Genomic DNA, 18,299 nt, shown 5'->3' with positions numbered 1-18,299 from the left:
GAGATTCTCTTCGACGATTGCTCGTGGAGGCTTGTCATGAGCTTCTCTTCGTCTATGCAATGATTTCTCCCAATATAACACTGGTTCCAAACATGCCATGATGATGTTGTATTTTCCATGATCCCTCAATTAACAATATAGTTTATTCTCTCTTTCTCGCTATATTTTATAAAATATTTGAAAAATAATTTTAAAATTAAAACAGTAATATATTACAAAAGCAGCACGAATCATACTAAATACGAAACTAGTTTTATAAATTTGAAATCCTCTTTTAATTAATATGGAAGTCAAGTCAGTTGGAGATTACAGCTTTGAGTGCAAATTGGTTTCTAAGAAAGTGAGTGGCATATCATTTTCTGCACTTAGAAAAATAAGGGCAGGCAGGTAGCATTGATCAACACCCAACCATGCATTGTTTATTAATTAATCAGATTTAGTCCATATAGCATGCCAGCGTCATCCTCTATTAATCCTCTCTCTTTAAATTTTAAAATTCAATTAAATTTTTTTTATTATTTGACCATGATGAGCAACTTAAATTAATTCATAATAGGTATGTATCTTAGGAATGAGGTGAGATGGAAAAAATAGGATAATCCCATTCCTATAATTTTGGCTCAATGCGTCTTTAAATAGATCTAACAAAAATATATATATATATATATATATATTTAATTAAGATTACATTTGATTTGCAAAATTTCCATTTTTAGAAATAAATTAGTTTTAGTAGGTTAGTTACAATTAGTTATGTAAGAAATTATGTTGTAATTATAAAGCAAATAATAATGTGAAATATTGTATGATTTCATAATAAAGAATGGATATGGAATAATTATTTCCAAATTTTATAGTGGATCTGTTTATTTATTTCTCATTACACGTTCAAAGAAATAATTAGAAATATAAAAGGAATGCATATTCTCTTGATTCAAAAAATTTAAACTTTATTTCATCTTATTATAAGAAATAATTATTTCGTTGAACCAAATGAGTCATAATCGTTTAAAGCACATCAAAGATTCGGAGAAAAAAAGTTTTAATTTTTTTTACTAGAAATTAAATGTTATTACATATTATTTAATTATCAGCTAGATTTACTTAAGTAGTAAAAGCCAAGTTCAATTTTTGTAACTCTAAGATCCCAGATTCAATTTTTCACTTGTGATTTGCCTAATGAATTATCATGATTGCGTCTATGAACTAATAGCAATATTTTCATCTTCCCGATTTGATGATGCTTGGTGGAGCTATAGGGTTTGTCAAAATTATAGTTTCGAATAATTAAAAATAATATTTAATAAAAAAAACACAATCAAAGTTGTAGACAATTAATATTTTTTACTAAAATATTTAGAAAATGCATTACAAAAATTATCACTGAAATATTTATAAAAATATCTGTTGTTGATGATTGATTCAAGGCCCATTTCCCTTATCTTTTAATTACTTTATTTGGTTTTTTCGTACAAAAGATTGAGGCCATGGACTGCCACGCATTTTTTGACTGGACTAGCAATAGAAATAGTGCTACCATGTTGACTTGCTGGGCTTGCCGGCCACAAACACAACACCCAACCATCCTGCATTATTTAAGGACTCACAACGCACATTAATTAATTAACCACATTTAGTCCATATAGCATGGCATCCTCATCCTTTGTTAATCCCATCTTCTTATTCTCATGGGCTGTAACTTTTGCTCCTTTTTACACTACTTGTACCATTGTTGCCATCTTTCTAGTAGTGCCATCTTCATCAGTTTTGGAAATAGAAGTGAAGGCTCTCCTTGATAGTGGATGGTGGAACTCCATTGCAACCGCAGGCAACAACACCCCCGGCTTTGGCTCTGGTTTAGGTCACTGCAAGTGGGGTGGCATAACCTGTAATGACGCTGGTAGTGTCACCGAAATTTCCCTTCCTTATTCTATCCGCAACCCAAATTTGAACCCTCGCATGATTAACTTCTCTTCCTTCCCAAACTTGGAACTTCTCGATCTCAGTGAGAATGGTCTCCATGGGAGTATTCCCTACGAGATTGGTGCTCTACAGAAGCTCAAGTACCTCAATCTGTCCCATAATTTTTTTTCTGATGTGCTGCCACCTCTTTTCTTCTCTAATCTCACCCAACTAGTGGAGCTCGATTTTTCTGGCAATGCATTCAACATCTCCATTCTCTCACTCATGAGCAATTTGACAAATTTAATTTCTCTAAATCTCAGTGACAACATTCTTGCAGGACCAATCCCTTCGTCCCTTGCTCTCTTGAAGAACCTGAAGGAGCTGCACTTGAGTTCTAACAACCTCATTGGTCCACTCCCTTCTTCTTTGGGCAATTTAACGAATTTGATGTCTCTATTCTTATATAGTAATCATATCGATGGTTCAATCCCACCAGAGATCGAAAGTTTGAAGAAGTTGGAGCATCTAGACTTGGGTTTTAACAAGTTCCAGACTCCAATTGCTCCTCTAAGTCATTTGATCAGTTTGAAGACTCTTCACCTCCATTTTAACCAATTAAGTGGTTCCATCCCTCCACAAATAGGGAATTTGAAGAATTTGGAGGAGTTATTCCTTGAAAACAACATGTTCGTAGGTCTAATTTCTCCCCTAAGTCATTTGAAAAATTTGAACTTTTTGTCCATTCACAATAATAGCCTCACTGGCCCAGTCCCTTCAGCCTTTGCTCGTTTAACCAATTTGACATACTTCGACCTTTCCTTAAATAAACTCAATGGTACCATACCACAAGAGCTTACCCAATTAACCCAACTTGAGTACCTTAATCTATCTTCGAACCAACTTACTGGCGAAATACCAAGAAAAATAGGAGGACTTTGGAATCTTGTTTATCTAGACTTCTCACAAAACAACCTCAGTGGGCATGTCCCAAGTGATCTGAAAAATTGCTCCAAATTAGAAGTACTGGTATTGAGTAGAAATTTTCTAAGTGGAACTATTCCACAGTGGATTGAAGAACTTCAAAATTTATCTATGGTTGACCTTAGTCATAACATAATAAGTGGAGGGTTACCTTTGAAACACAAATATCTGGAACCTTACGTCTTCTGGAATCTCTCCTATAATAAGATCTCTGGAACCTTTCCATCTTATTTTTGTGATTCATTTTTCATTGACTTATCGTATAATTCCCTCAATGGACCAATAGATGATTGTGTGTTTAATTATAATGAATCCATGCAACTAATTGGCAACAAGAATTTGTGTGGTAAGATGAGACCTTTCCCTCCTTGCCTTCCATCCCCTGCACCCATTGGCTTCATGTACAAAACAAGGAGAAATATAGGAAGACATAAAAAGTCCATTTTTATTCCTATCGGCATATTCCTATCTCTCCTTGCTCTTGGATTTGTTTTCCTATCTCATCGAAAGGGAAAGAATACAAAAAATGAAGCAAGTGTCATTAAGAATGGAGACATATTTTCGATATGGAATTATGATGGTAGGATTGCATATGAAGACATTATTGAAGCAACAGAGGACTTCGACATTAGATACTGCATCGGGACAGGAGGTTACGGTAGTGTTTATAAAGCACAATTGCCCAGTGGGAAAGTGGTTGCTTTAAAGAAACTTCACCATTTGGAAGCTGAGGAGCCTGCATTTGATAATAGTTTTAGGAATGAGGTTCACATGTTAACCCATATTCGACATCGAAACATTGTGAAGCTTCATGGATTTTGTCTACATAGACGATGCATGTTTTTGATTTATGAGTACATGGAAAGGGGGAGCTTATTTTGTGCCTTGAGGGATGATGATGAAGCAGTGAAGCTAGATTGGATTAAGCGCATCAACATTGTTAAGACAACATCACATGCTCTATCTTACATGCACCATGATTGCATCCCACCGATCGTTCATCGAGACATATCAAGCAACAACCTTCTTTTGAACTCTCAATTTGAGGCTTTAGTGTCGGACTTTGGTACTGCCAGGCTATTACACTCTGATTCATCCAATCGAACAATAGTTGCAGGCACTTATGGATATATTGCACCAGGTGGATTGTATATTCTTCTTCTTTTAAACTTTCTCATATTTTCCTTATATTATTAATTGGATCATCTCTAGTTTAGTAACTTGTCAGTCTTAACATACCACCATTGTTATTAGTTGTGTCGCAACATGTGTAGAATTTTGTTGTTTGCAGGTATTGTAATTCTGATAATATAACATAATGTGGATGGTTAGATTGAACATGGTACATATCATTAATTGTTAGGAAGAGCCATGTTTTAACATCTTATTATTTTTTATGCAGAACTTGCCTACTCCATGGTCGTTACAGAAAAGTGTGATGTTTACAGCTTTGGGGTGGTGGCACTAGAAATAATAATAGGTAGGCATCCTGGAGAGCTGCTTTCCTCATTGTCATCTCCATCTACTAAATACATAATGCTCAATGATGTGATAGACTCACGCCTTTCACCTCCAACCAATCAGCTAGTTGCCAGTGAGCTTGTTCTTGTTACAAAACTTGCTCTTACTTGTGCAAATGCCAAACCAAAGTCAAGGCCAACAATGAAGACTATCTCTGAGGAACTTCTCGGTCAACGGAAGCCATTAACCAAACCATTTCATGAAATTTCATTGTCGCAATTATGGAACCAATAAATTTGTTTGGTATGTGCAAATTGTAGTAGTCAATAAGAAGTTAAAACCAACAGTGCTCATATTGTTGTTCTGCACAGTTGGGCTTCAAGTCGAATATAAAAATAATTGTATTATCAATCTCCTTTTCAGGAAGTATAACTATTTACATAAGTAGATGATTCATAAATGAGTATATCATCTTTAGTGACTAAGCTACCTTTTCCCAACAACTTTCTCCACACATAAACTCACAGATACATTTTCTTGTTTTATTCTGCAAGATAAAGCTTCATACCAAGTACAAATGGAATATTACTTTGTGTAGACATGCATATTGTTGGTCATTGTCCTCATTTAACAGAATTGAGATCTAGAATTGCATAAAGAAAGAATAGAGCTTTCAACACAAAAATAGAAAATCTTGATTATGCCCCGCAACTGTGGAACTAAAGAAAAATCTTTGCAACCAAAATCATAGTTTAGCATCTATCTATGGGTTTTTGTTGACATTTGCCTAATGTAAGTGGGGTGCTTACTACAAAAATAGATAGACTAAAAAAAAACACATAATGCTAATTCCATGAGAACAATTTCTTCTTAAATATATATATATATATATATATATATATATATAGATACATACATATATATATTGTCGTGACGTCCCGGGAGCACGGGTGCCCCGGGCGGCAAAATAAAAATTAATTTTAATTTTTAATTAAAAAATATGAATGTCGGAGTCGCCACTAATCTTTTAGTGTGGTTAGAACACATGATTACTACTCCGTTAGGGGTAGAATAGGCCTACATTACCAGAGTTAGGGTTGGGAGTTCGGTTACGTGGGGGAAAGGTACGAGCACCCCTACGCGCCCGTTCTTATGAACAATACCTAATTAATTTAAAATTATCCCTAAGTTAATTTAAAAAAGTCTTTAAATTACTCCTTTTATGAGTTTATAAATACACATGAAAAATAAATAAATAAATAAATGTAGTATATACATATATATTCCCTCAGAACTTAAGGTACGTGAAGCCCGAAAGCTTATACCCTAACATTAAAATCATAGGGATAAAATCAAAAATAATTTACAAAATACACTCCCAAATTTTCAAAATTTTCTAGGGTTTTTCTAAGTATTAAAATATTAGTTGGGAGGTTTTTGGAACTAAAGAAAAAGTGATTTTTAAGTTTCAAAGTATTTTTCTTGCATTTTTTCTATTTTTCTGATTTTTATATTTTTTCATACTTTTACTGTATTTTGAAATAATGAATAAATCAAAAATACTTTTAAAATTTTTCTCCTAATTTTTCTATTTTTATAATTTTTCATATTTTTCTGAAATAGCTAAATAAAAAGTGGAAAAATGTACTACTAATACTATAAATCATAACACATAAAAATTATATCATAATGATCGAAATCTCAATATTAAATCCTAAATGTTAATAATCAACCTAACTTTAATACTATAATCTAGTATGGAAATAATCAAACCCTAGAAATACGTACTAAATATTATGTACAACCTACACCTTCTAAAATGAATATTAATATTTTAATAAATACAATCACAACCCTAATATTAGGTCTACGACTTGAATATTATATACTCAAATAACTACATCTGATATTACTGCATTTAAACACTAAAACATACACCATAACTTTTAAAACTCCTATATCAATATTATTAATAAAATGAGAATTCAAACTTTAACTATTAAAATGAATTTCTACAATGAAGTTTCTACAATCATATTTAATATCTTGAGATAAATAAATAAACAAATAAGCATGAACAAATATCATATACTGACTATTTAATATATACAATCAAAAGTTTAATCCTGCATATTAAAAAAAAAACACAACTAATAAAATTTAACACTAAAACATACACCATAACTTTTAAAACTCCTATATCAATATTATTAATACAATGAGCATTCAAACTTTAACTATTAAAATGAATTTCTACAATGAAGTTTCTACAATCATGTTTAATATCTAGAGATAAATAAATAAACAAATATCATAAACTGACTATTTAATATATACAATCAACAACTTAATCCTTCATATTAAAAAAAAAACACAACTAATAAAAATTAACACTAAAACATACACCATAACTTTTAAAACTCCTATATCAATATTATTAATACAATGAGAATTCAAACTTTAACTATTAAAATGAATTTCTACAATGAAGTTTCTACAATCATATTTAATATCTAGAGATAAATAAATAAACAAATTTCATAAACTGACTATTTAATATATACAATCAAAAGCTTAATCCTGCATATTAAAAAAAACACAACCAATAAAAATTAGTTAACCATTTAATTTATACACATACCTAATAAAAAATTGAACTTTAACTGTTAAAGCAGAAGTAAACAAAACCAACTATAAAAAACAATGTGCAACGCAGTAAACACAAAAGAAATAAAACAAGGATGAATAAAATTGCATGTGTGTGTGTGTGTGTGTTATGTGCATGTGTGTGTGTGTGTGTGTGCACGAGCAGAGGGACTTACAGAGGGGGGTCGGATGCACTGCTATGGCCTCAGGTTGGAGGTCTCTCAGCTGGGGCTGCTCAGGTGGTGCCGTTGACTGGTGTTGCCGAGGAAACAAGGAAGGATAGAGGAGGGACGCACTCGGTTGCCGGGGCGGTGCAGCAGAGGTAGCATGGTGGCTGGAACTGGAGCTTCTATGGAGGATTCTCGGCTGGTTGCAGCAGGTCCAGCTGTGTGGTTGCTGAAGGCGGAGCAGAGCGGGAACTCTGGTGCGTGGCTGGAACAGAGGGCTGGAGAGCGGCTGTCGGTGCTCGTGGTGGCTGGAGGCGGAGCAGAGCAGTTGGCCGAGAGAGAGAACAAGGCAGAGGCTGGAGGGCTCTTGCAGCGGGGTGCAAGGAGTTGCCGTGGGCTGATGGTGGTTGATGGTAATGGCAGCAAACTGCTGCTGCTTCTTCGAGCTGGGGGGGGGGGGGGGTGTTAGCAGAATGGTGGCTGAGGACTAGAGATGAATGAGAACAGGGGAAGGGCTGAGAAGATGAGAGTCTGAAGGAGAGAGGACGGGTCTGAGAGGATGAGAGCAGGGGGTCGGCCTATAGCAAGATGGGATTTTTTTTTGTGCGCCCCGGCTCTCGGCTGTGTTTTTTCTTTGCCCTGTTCCCTTCTTTTATAACCTAATAATAATAATAAGAAAAATAATAGTAAAGTAATTATAATAAAATAATATTTAAAATAACGATTATAAGGAAAATAATAATAATAACATATTAATAATAGTAATGAGAATGGTAATGGTAATAATAATAAAATACTATGATAATAATAACACTAATAATAATAATAATAATAATAATAATAATAATAATGATAATAATAATAACAATTATAATAATAATAATAATAAATTACTTATAACAATATAGGAAAATAATTAATAATAATAGTGAAAATAAAAATAATAATTATAATAATATAAATAACAACAACAACAACAACCATAATAATAATAATAATAATAATAATAATAATAATAATAATAATAATAATAAAATAATAATGATAAAATAATAATAATAATAATAATAATAATAAATATTAATGACAATAATAATAATAATAATAATAATAATAATAATGGTAATAACAATAATAATAATAATAATAATAATAATAGCAAAATAATAATAATAATAATAATAAAGATAATAAAAATACTAATAATAATAATAATAATGAATAATAATAATAATAATAATGATAATTAAAATAATAAATAATAATAATGATAATTAAAATACTAAAAATAATAATGATTAATAATAATAATAATAAAATAATAAAAGAGTAATAAATAGTGATAATAGTAATAATAAAACAATAAAAGTAATGGTAAAAAATTTTGTTATATTGGGTCTGGGAAAAAATGGGGTGTCTACAGCTGACCCTCTTTGTAGGCTTCGTTGCTTCAAAGTAAAAGTAGGAACTCTCCTACGTTATTTGTAGCAACCAACTTGCAAAGATAAAAGACGCCGATTTTGGATCGGGCCGAACGTAACAAACGAGACCAAAATGATTCATGAAAACTGATTTGCACTGGTCTTGAGAGCACATGAGGATGACTTGCGTCGAGTGTAGGAACCCGAACTATAATTCACGGGTGGGGACTTGCACCGAGTGTAGGAACCCAAGTTATAGTTCACGGAAAGTGACTCGCACCGGGTGTAGGAACCCGAGCTATAGTTCACGGAAGGTGACTTGCACCGAGTGTAAGAACCCGTGCTATAGTTCATGGAAGGTGACTCGCACCGAGTATAGGAACCCGAGCTATAGTTCACAGAGGGTGACTCGCACCAGGTGTAGGAACTCGACCTATAGTTCACGGAGGGTGACTCGCACTGGGTGAAAGAACCCGTGCTATAGTTCACGGAGGGTGACTCGCACTGGGTGTAGGAACCCGTGCTATAGTTCACGGAGGGTGACTCGCACCGGGTGTAGGAACCCATGCTATAGTTCACGGAAAGTGACTCGCACCGGGTGTAGGAATCCGAACTATAGTTCATGGAGGGTGACTCGCATCGGGTGTAAGAACCCGAGCTATAGTTCACGGAGGGTGACTCGCACCTGGTGTAGAGACCCAAGCTATAGTTCACGGATAGGGTGACTCGCACTGGGTGTAAGAACTCGAGCTATAGTGCACGGAGGGTGACTCACACCGGGTGTAGGAACCTGAGCTATAGTGCACGGAGGGTGACTCGCACTGGGTGAAGGAACCTATACTATAGTTCACGGAGGGTGACTCGCACCGGGTGTACGAACCCATCCTATAGTTCACAGAGGGTGACTCGCACTGGGTGAAGGAACCCGTGCTATAGTTCACGGAGGGTGACTCGCACCGGGTGTAGGAACCCATCCTATAGTTCATGGAGTTTGACTCACACTGGGTGAAGGAACCCGTGCTATAGTTCACGGAGGGTGACTCGCACTGGGTGTAGGAACCCGTGCTATAGTTCACGGAGGGTGACTCGCACCGGGTGTAGGAACCCATGCTATAGTTCATGGAAAGTGACTCGCACCGGGTGTAGGAATCCGAACTATAGTTCATGGAGGGTGACTCGCATCGGGTGTAAGAACCCGAACTATAGTTCACGGAGGGTGACTCGCACCGGGTGTAGAGACCCAAGCTTTAGTTCACGGATAGGGTGACTCGCACTGGGTGTAAGAACCCGAGCTATAGTGCACGGAGGGTGACTCACACCGGGTGTAGGAACCCGAGCTATAGTGCACGGAGGGTGACTCGCACTGGGTGAAAGAACCCATACTATAGTTCACAGAGGGTGACTTGCACCGGGTGTAGGAACCCGTGCTATGTTCACGGAGGGTGACTCGCACCGGGTGTAGGAACCCAAGCTATAGTGCATGCATTAATAATTCAAACATTAGTGAGACAAAGGTTATTTGGATAATGATGAAAAGAGATGTATGTCAAGAGGAGTATGACTAGAATGCAGTAGTGCATGTATGCTGTTTGCTGTGGTGCCAAAACATGGGGATATGTTACTATATGTTTCGATGGAATGCATGAAATGTATGGCAATGAATGAAGGAAATGCCTGACTCTTTTCCCCCAGTGCGTCTGTGATCAATTACCTCATCTTTCATCTTGGCCATGTTTTTGAAAATTGCCACATTTGAATGGATCTGTAACTGATCTTAGCTCAATTTTCTTAATTCATCGAATCATGGAGGCGATTGACTTGGCTAAAATGAAACTCAATATAAGAATCTGCCCCAGTTGAATAGATCTACAACCGATATTGACCCTGTTTTCTCATTGCAATTGGATAGGGAGACATCTGACAGGACTTGACATAACAATTGCCTCATTGAAAATGCGTCAGTAAAAGCTCTCAATTTTATATGAAAGCCACAACCTCCCTGGAACTTGACATGGATTCTGTCTTAATTATCGATTGTGAACCACATTTCCAATTTTCATAAAAGCTCTTGAACATGGGATCTACCATAATCATATTTGCTGATCATGCCTGAAATAGGAAGCATACTAGCGAACCCTTTTGATTACCCTATTCACGAGAGTATGAAAAAGGTTTTTTTTTTTTTTTTTTTCCCACGAAAAATACCCAACCATGCAATTGTGAAATCCCTTTGCTACATCAAAGGAACATATGTGCAAGATGACTAGTTTACCAAGCTTAAATGTCAGTTCAAAGGGAAAACTTTATGCCAGTATTCAAAAGTCAAAGCACATGAATGTTAAATTGTCAAGCTTGATCCTTATTTGACTGATCTTTCCCTTTTCGTTGATGACCCCAATTTGAAGGAAACATTTCTCCCTCCTTTTGCCTTAATCTTGTTGTGAACCCCTGTAATTCTCAAGTTTAACTATTACCTCAGGTTCAATCCATGTTTTGATCTCAAGATGGTCTTTAAGACTCGGGACGAAATGTAGGCTTGGGAATAAGGTTTTCTGAAGAAGAGGGAAACTGTGGCTCGAAAATCCCAACCCATAATGACATTTTCTGCCCCAGTTTGAGTTGAGGCACTTTGTTTGGCTTTGAACGAACTTGTCTTTTGAACAAGCTGTCTACGTACCTTTTCAGGATCAGGTCATTACGTAGTTCAGACTCGTCATTGAGTCTGACAAATCATTTGAGACAACAATATATACCAATCTGGTTAGGACTTTTATTTGGACTGTAACATAGGTTAGGGACATGGGTTAAAGAAAGAAAGAGTTGAATAAGGTTCAAAATCATCATTTTCATCAAGGGTAATTTGGTCAAGAATAGCATGTGGAGTATGTCCCTTATTTTCTTTCTCTTTTCTTCTTCTTTCTTTTTCATTTTGCTTTTACTGCTCCCTTTTGTTTTTTCTATCATGAAGGGATTTTGTCATTTTTTTTTTTGACTTCATTTGGGACTAATCCTTTAAAGTTGCCCCAGTGTGGGGTGTGATCCCTTGACGGGTTAATAAAAAATTGAATTTTACAGGCTCAAAAAGGGTTTGCAAGGGATTTATTTTCTTTTCTTTTGGGTAGCAGAAAGATGGCCTACCATCATTTTGGGTAGCTAATTGTTGTCTCGTATGACTTGCCAGACCCTAAGGGACCTATACCCAGGTTAAATTTTGTGAACTGACTTTTGAAAAAATACTGGTTTATCATTTAGGCTCAACTTGGTTACCAAATGGTAAATCATTGTTTGGTTCTTTTACGGGAAAACAGGTCGGCCAAAGATGGCCATCTATCATTTGATAAAAACATGAGTAATGAACATACATTAGATTTATGAAGCAAGCCATCATCTTATTGAATTTATTTGAGAGTTTACAGGGTTTCTAAGAAAAATATTTCTTTACCGCATCTGAGTTCGTGGGATGCACCAGATCGGTTCCATCCATGTTTGATAACAATAAGGCACCTCCTGAAAATGCTTTCTTTACCACATACGGCTCTTCATAATTTGGGGTCCACTTACCTCGAGGGTAATTATGAATTGGTAAAACCTTTTTCAAGACTAGATCTCCTTCTTAAAATCGTTGAATACGCATTTTCTTGTTAAAAGCTCTCATTATTCTTCTTTGGTATAACTGCCCATGAACTATAGTTGTCAATCTTTTTTCTTCAATTAGGTTCAACTGGTCATATCTAGATTGCACCCATTCTACTTCAGTTAACTCTGCTTCTTTTAAGACTCGTAATGATGGAATCTCAACTTCTATTGGAATTACGACCTCCATTCCGTATACCAAAGAGAAAGGAGTAGCCCATGTGGATGTTCGGACAGTGGTCCTGCAGGCTAATAAAGCGAAAGGTAACTTCTCATGCCAGTCTCTGTAGGTCTCTGTCATTTTTTCCAAGATGCCCTTGATATTTTTGTTGGCCGCTTCCACTGCTCCATTCATTTGAGGTCGATAAGGGGCTGAATTATGATGTTTGACCTTGAATTGACTGCACAATTTTGTCATGACCTCGTTGTTCAAGTTTTTGGCATTGTTTGATATTATCCTTTCCGGGATCCCATACCTGCAAATTACTTCTCTCCTGATAAAACGATTGATTACACTTTGAGTGACATTAGAGTATGATGTCGCTTCTACCCATTTTGTGAAGTAGTCAATGGCCACGAAAATGAATCGATGCCCATTACTGGCCTTTGGGGTTATCGGTCTAATCACATCCATGCCCCATGCTAAGAAAGGCCAAGGTGTAGATAAAACCTGGAGTTGAGTGGGTGGGACTTATATACTGTCTCCATAGATTTGACACTTATGGCACTTTCGAACATATTTTATACAATCCCGTTCCATGGTTATCCAATAGTATCCACTCCTTAGGATTTTTTAGGCCAACGAGTCACCTCCTGCATGGGTCCCACAAACATCATCATGTACTTCCTGTATGATTTGTTTTGCCTCTTGCAATTCCACACACCGTAGGGAGGTCATATCATGGTTCTTTTTATACAATATCTCCCCATCTAAGAAGAATCCCATAGCTAGCCTCCTAATTGTCTTTCAGTCGTTATTAGAGGCTCCTATGGGGTACTCCTTCCCTTGAATGTATGCTTTGATATCATGAAACCATGGCTTTCCATCAGCTTCTTCCATCATTATACAATATGCTGGTTCCCTATGCATCCTTATTCGAATGGGTTCAATCTCTATTCCAGGCTCCTCCTTAAATAAAGCCGCCAATGTTGCTAGCGCATCGGGGATTAAATTACTCTCTCTCGGTAAATGCGAAAAACTGATAGTATCAAATTCCTGCATCATTTCCTAAATGTACTCCTGATACGGTATTAACTTGGAATCCCGGGTTTCCCACTTTCCAGTCAACTGATGAATTACCAAAGTGGAATCTCCTTTTACGGTCAATTTTTTAATGCCTCGGTCAATAGCTGCTTGTAAGCCCAATACGCATGCTTCATACTCAGCTATATTATTGGTACACAGAAAGGTGAGTTTGGCTGTGATTGGGTAATATTTACCCTCTGGTGATATGAGTACAGTCCCTATTCCATGCCCCCATACATTGGTCACCCCGTCAAATAGCATCATCCACCCAACGTTATCTTCCTCTTCTTGATCAATTGAATCAATATCTTGATCCGGGAAGTAAAACTCCATGGGTTGGTAATCATCAACAGCTCTATCAGCCAAATATTCTTCTATAACGCTCCCTTTGATGGCTTTTCTCATTACATATGTAATATCATATTCAGTCAACAGCATTTGCCAACGAGCCATCCGTCCCGTTACTGCAGGTTTCTCGAAAACATACTTAATCGGATCCATTTTAGAAATCAGCTATGTTGTGTAATATAGCATGTATTGCCTTAATCGGCTAACCACCCATACCAAAGCGCAACATGTCTTCTCCAGGTTAGAGTACCTAGATTCGTATTCCGTGAACTTTTTACTTAGATAATAGATGGCGCGCTCCTTTCTTCCGGACTCATCGTGTTGTCCTAACACACACCCCATGGAATTGTCTGATACTGCTAAGTACAATATAAGAGGCCTTCCAGGTACAGGGGGAACCAAAATGGGAGGGTTCAATAGATAATCTTTTATTTTTTCAAAAGCTTTCTGACAATCTTCATTCCATTTTTCGGGGTTATCTTTCTTTAATAGCTTAAATATGGGCTCACAAGTAGTAGTCAACTGAGATATAAATCGAGCTATGTAGTTTAATTTGCCTAGGAAACTCCTGACTTCTTTTTTGGTTTTGGGACTAGGCATTTCTCGAATAGCTTTTATTTTATCTGGGTTTACCTCGATCCCTTTCTCACTTACAATAAATCCCAATAATTTTCCTGAAGAAGCTCCGAATGTACATTTTTTTGGATTTAATTTTGGTTGACATTTTCGTAGCCTTTTAAATAGCTTCTCTAAGTTCATCACATGGCTATACTCATCCCGAGACTTAACGATCATGTCGTCCACATATACTTCTATCTCCTTATGCATCAGGTCATGGAATAACGTTACCATGGCTCTCTGATAGGTTGCCCCTGCATTCTTTAAACCGAAAGGCATAACCTTGTAGCAAAAGGTCCCCCAAAAGGTGATAAACGTGGTCTTTTCTTTATCTTCTGGGGCCATCTTAATTTGATTATATCCATAAAATCCATCCATGAATGAAAACAGGGCATGTCCCACTGTATTGTCTACCAGCACATCTATATGTGGAAGTGGAAAATTATCTTTAGGGCTAGCTTTATTCAAGTCTCAATAGTCAACACAGACTCTCACTTTTCCATTTTTCTTCATTATTGGAACTACATTGGCCATCCATTCTGGATATTTGGCTACTTCTAAAAAACCAGCCTCAAACTGCTTCTATACCTCTTCTTTTATTTTGATCAACATATCTAGGCGCATTCTCCTCAATTTCTGTTTTACTGGTTTTCTATCTGGGTAAATGGGCATTTTATGTGTTACTAAGTCTGTACCCAAACCCGGCATGTCCTGATATGACCATGCGAAAACATCTTGGTATTCCTTCAGAAGGTTTATCATTTTGCATCTTTCTCTTCCTCCCAACAGTGCCTCGATTTTTACTTCTTTTGGTTCCTCATTAGTCCCCAAATTTATTGTGACCGTGGGGTCACTATTGGTCAAAGTTGGTTTTTCATCTAATTTCAACATTTTTTGCATTTCAGGTGATAAGTTGGTTTCCTCTTCTATTTCAGCTTCTGGGATTAAGTTTTCAAAGTTAACATCGATTTCTGGCTCTTGAATACTGGTATGATTATTTTCCCTATCCCTACATAAAACAAAAGTAAACAATTCTTTGACAACTGATCCCATGATGCAATAAATGCAAAAGAAATGCATACTTGTTTTATTGATGAAAAAGACAAACGGTCCGAGGCGATAATGTCCACAGATTACAAAAAGAAAGTAAAATGAGCAAAAACTATTACATGAAGTGAATTGGGTAATCAAAAGATGTCCAGTTTTGGATTTCCTACTGCTTTGCTAGTACTCTTTTGCAATGCTCATGTTTGTAATGTTGTCTTTAGCATATCGAAATGTGCTCATCAAGTGGTGTTGAATGTCATCCATTTGTACCCTGCATGCCTCGAGGAAACTCCTTTCAACCTACTTGGTCACATCATGCTATTCATGAATCTCAATTGATGTCTTGGCAACCATTGCTTCTCATGCTCCTAAAAGACCTTCCTTAGAAATTCCTTATCCACTTGCTTGGTTGGTTGACATTGAAAGGATGCTAATTTATTGTAGTAATTATCGATATTTTGCAAAACTTAACATTTAACTTTGCTCCACTATTGAAGTGAATGGTATAAAACAAAATCCTGTATTATATGGAGCATCACCAAATTATCAAATTTGCCAAGTAAGAAAGGAGGCATCATTGTTTATATATCAGGCTTCAATTCTCAATTTTGTATGATTACATTGTGCCAATATTATTATACATTTCTATATTCGTAATAATTTGAAATAATGTGTAAATAATGTAATGCAAAGAAATGGAATGTCCTAAAATCTATCTTTAATTTGTTAAAACACACGTTTTAACAAATATTTTCACGGAATAAAAAAAAAAATTCATTTAGAATAACATTCTTGAATATTTTATTTTCAAAATGAAATTTTTAATTCATGAAATCTATTTTGTTTTTTTTTTTCTTTGTAATTTTTTTAAAATACTTACAAGATGCATGGTTTGACTTTTTAACATTTGAATTCTAATTAATATTTTAGAATATTTATCATTACACTAAATTGTGTATAAACAATATCTATAAGTAATAATCAAATTTTTTGTGCAAAACCTTCTAACATTTTTTACTAAATAATAAATAAATTTCATCTTAAAGTTTCAAGTATATATCATAAATACAAGCATCAACACCTAATAATATAATTAACTAAAATAATAAAAGGCAATATGATTTCAAACCTTATATAATTATCTTATACTATGAAATGAAAATAATAAATACTATAAATTTTATAAAATAAATTATAATTATGAATTTAGGAATGTATAATAATATTATATTATAAGAATATTATTAATGTCCAAATATATATATATATATATATATATATATATATAGTAAAGACAACTTATAATAATTATTATTACGAACATCATAATGTGTTTTTGCTCACCCCTAAAAAGTGCTAATTTTTTTCTTGTCCACGCATAGTCCAACTTACAGAGTTGGGAAATGGAAGCGCCGCTCCCAAAAGTCGCGGTCCGCGTTGTACATCTCTGCCAGCAGGGCATTGCCCACTCACTTCACATGCGCGTTGAGTGTACATTCACTTGCTTTTCCACCCACAGACTTTCCCAAATGAAAATGTGTTTTCACTTCTCTGAGCGGTGTAGACACCCATTTTTTCCCATGCTCAATATGATTATGATTATTATTATTATTATTATTATTTTACTATTATTATTATTATTATCATTTTTATTACTATTATAATTGTTATTATTGTTATTATTATTATTTTAGCCCTGGCACAGCATCTCCGTCACCATCTCTAAGCCACCAACGTCCAGCCGAGGCCACTTGCAACCCAGCCCAGCCAAGACACTCCGACGACCCTCCGGCCACGCACAGCCCTTTGCAGCTCCGGCCACTCTCACGCAGCAAGCCACCACGCTGCTCTCCGCCAACTTCGCGGCCAGCCTCGGCTCCAGCCATCGTCTCCAGCAATCCCCCGCCAAGACCAACAGCTTCCTCCCCCGGTCTCTGCTACAACTCCGGCAACCTCTGTTCTCCGGCATCTCCACGAGAGCACCCGGTGAGCGCCCGACCTCCCTCTGTTTTTTTCTGCTGCCCACTGTAATACACACACACACCCGCTCTCACTATGCATGCACAATACACACGTGCACGTGTGTTTTATTTTTTATTATTTTTCTTTTCATTCATTTATTTATTTATTTTGCTGTTTCTTTTCTTATTTGGTTTCGTTTTAATATTTAAAGCTTAGGGCTTCATTGTATAGGTATGAATATTAATATATTATTTGTCGTGATATGTAGTTAATATTCGCATGTAGGTTTTTTTTTTTTTTTATTGTATATAAGTTAAAATTTTAATATTGTGTTTACAATTTCATTTTACGGCTGTGATATTTGTTTAAATTTTTTGTGATAATTATTTTAAATACTAATCGGTTCGTTTTCATTATTGTAGGATTTTGTTGTAGAGGTAAAAGTTCTATTGTTTGATATTTAAATGTAATAAGTTTTGATTGCCGAATATTATTGAGTGCGCCATATTCATGTTATACGTTTAATATTTAAGGTTTTTTTTTAGGTCATATTTAAGCTTGTGATTTGTATTTAGGGTTATGAGTGTGTTTATCTAAATAGGTAGTGTTCATTGTTGTCTGTATCTAGGGTTTTTGGTTGTTGTTGTCACATTCATTTTACGTTTAATAATTGTATATTCAAGATTGTGTATTAACTTTGGTCGCCACATTGAATGGGTAGGCATTAATTTTAGAAGTAACTTGTTTCCATAAATTCAATTATTCTCTTGCCATTTTCATTAGCTTACATATTTTAATTCTAAATTTGATTTGTTTCCTTAGTTAATTGTTCATACATGCGTGTGTTTGTTTTAAGGAAAGTGT

General features: G+C 35.5%; 1 protein-coding gene and 1 pseudogene across 1 annotated transcript; one reads left to right on the top strand and one right to left on the bottom strand.

The window, feature by feature from the left end:
• Positions 1–1,647: 1,647 nt before the first annotated feature.
• Positions 1,648–7,319, top strand: LOC131148193 (MDIS1-interacting receptor like kinase 2-like; annotated as a pseudogene).
• Positions 7,320–13,181: 5,862 nt separating this feature from the next.
• LOC131148190 (uncharacterized) lies at positions 13,182–13,961 on the bottom strand. The gene is made up of 2 exons (XM_058097924.1): positions 13,515–13,961; positions 13,182–13,430 (listed from the first exon to the last, which is right to left on the bottom strand). Exons 1-2 carry the CDS (start codon positions 13,959–13,961, stop codon positions 13,182–13,184), a joined length of 696 nt encoding a protein of 231 aa, XP_057953907.1.
• Between the last annotated feature and the right edge of the window lie 4,338 nt (positions 13,962–18,299).

Source organism: Malania oleifera, chromosome 1 (genome assembly GCF_029873635.1).
Source record: "Malania oleifera isolate guangnan ecotype guangnan chromosome 1, ASM2987363v1, whole genome shotgun sequence".
In the NCBI taxonomy this organism is placed as follows: domain Eukaryota; kingdom Viridiplantae; phylum Streptophyta; class Magnoliopsida; order Santalales; family Ximeniaceae; genus Malania; species Malania oleifera.
This window is presented reverse-complemented; position numbering and strand designations above follow the sequence as displayed.

Excerpts from the sequence above, each read along its gene's own strand:
- LOC131148190 (XM_058097924.1), bottom strand. The coding sequence starts at position 13,961 with ATGGATCCGATTAAGTATGTTTTCGAGAAACCTGCAGTAACGGGACGG. Across the intron at positions 13,431-13,514 it reads TAAAAGGAGATTCCACTTTG|GAATTTGATACTATCAGTTT; the intron begins GTAATTCATCAG and ends GAAATGATGCAG.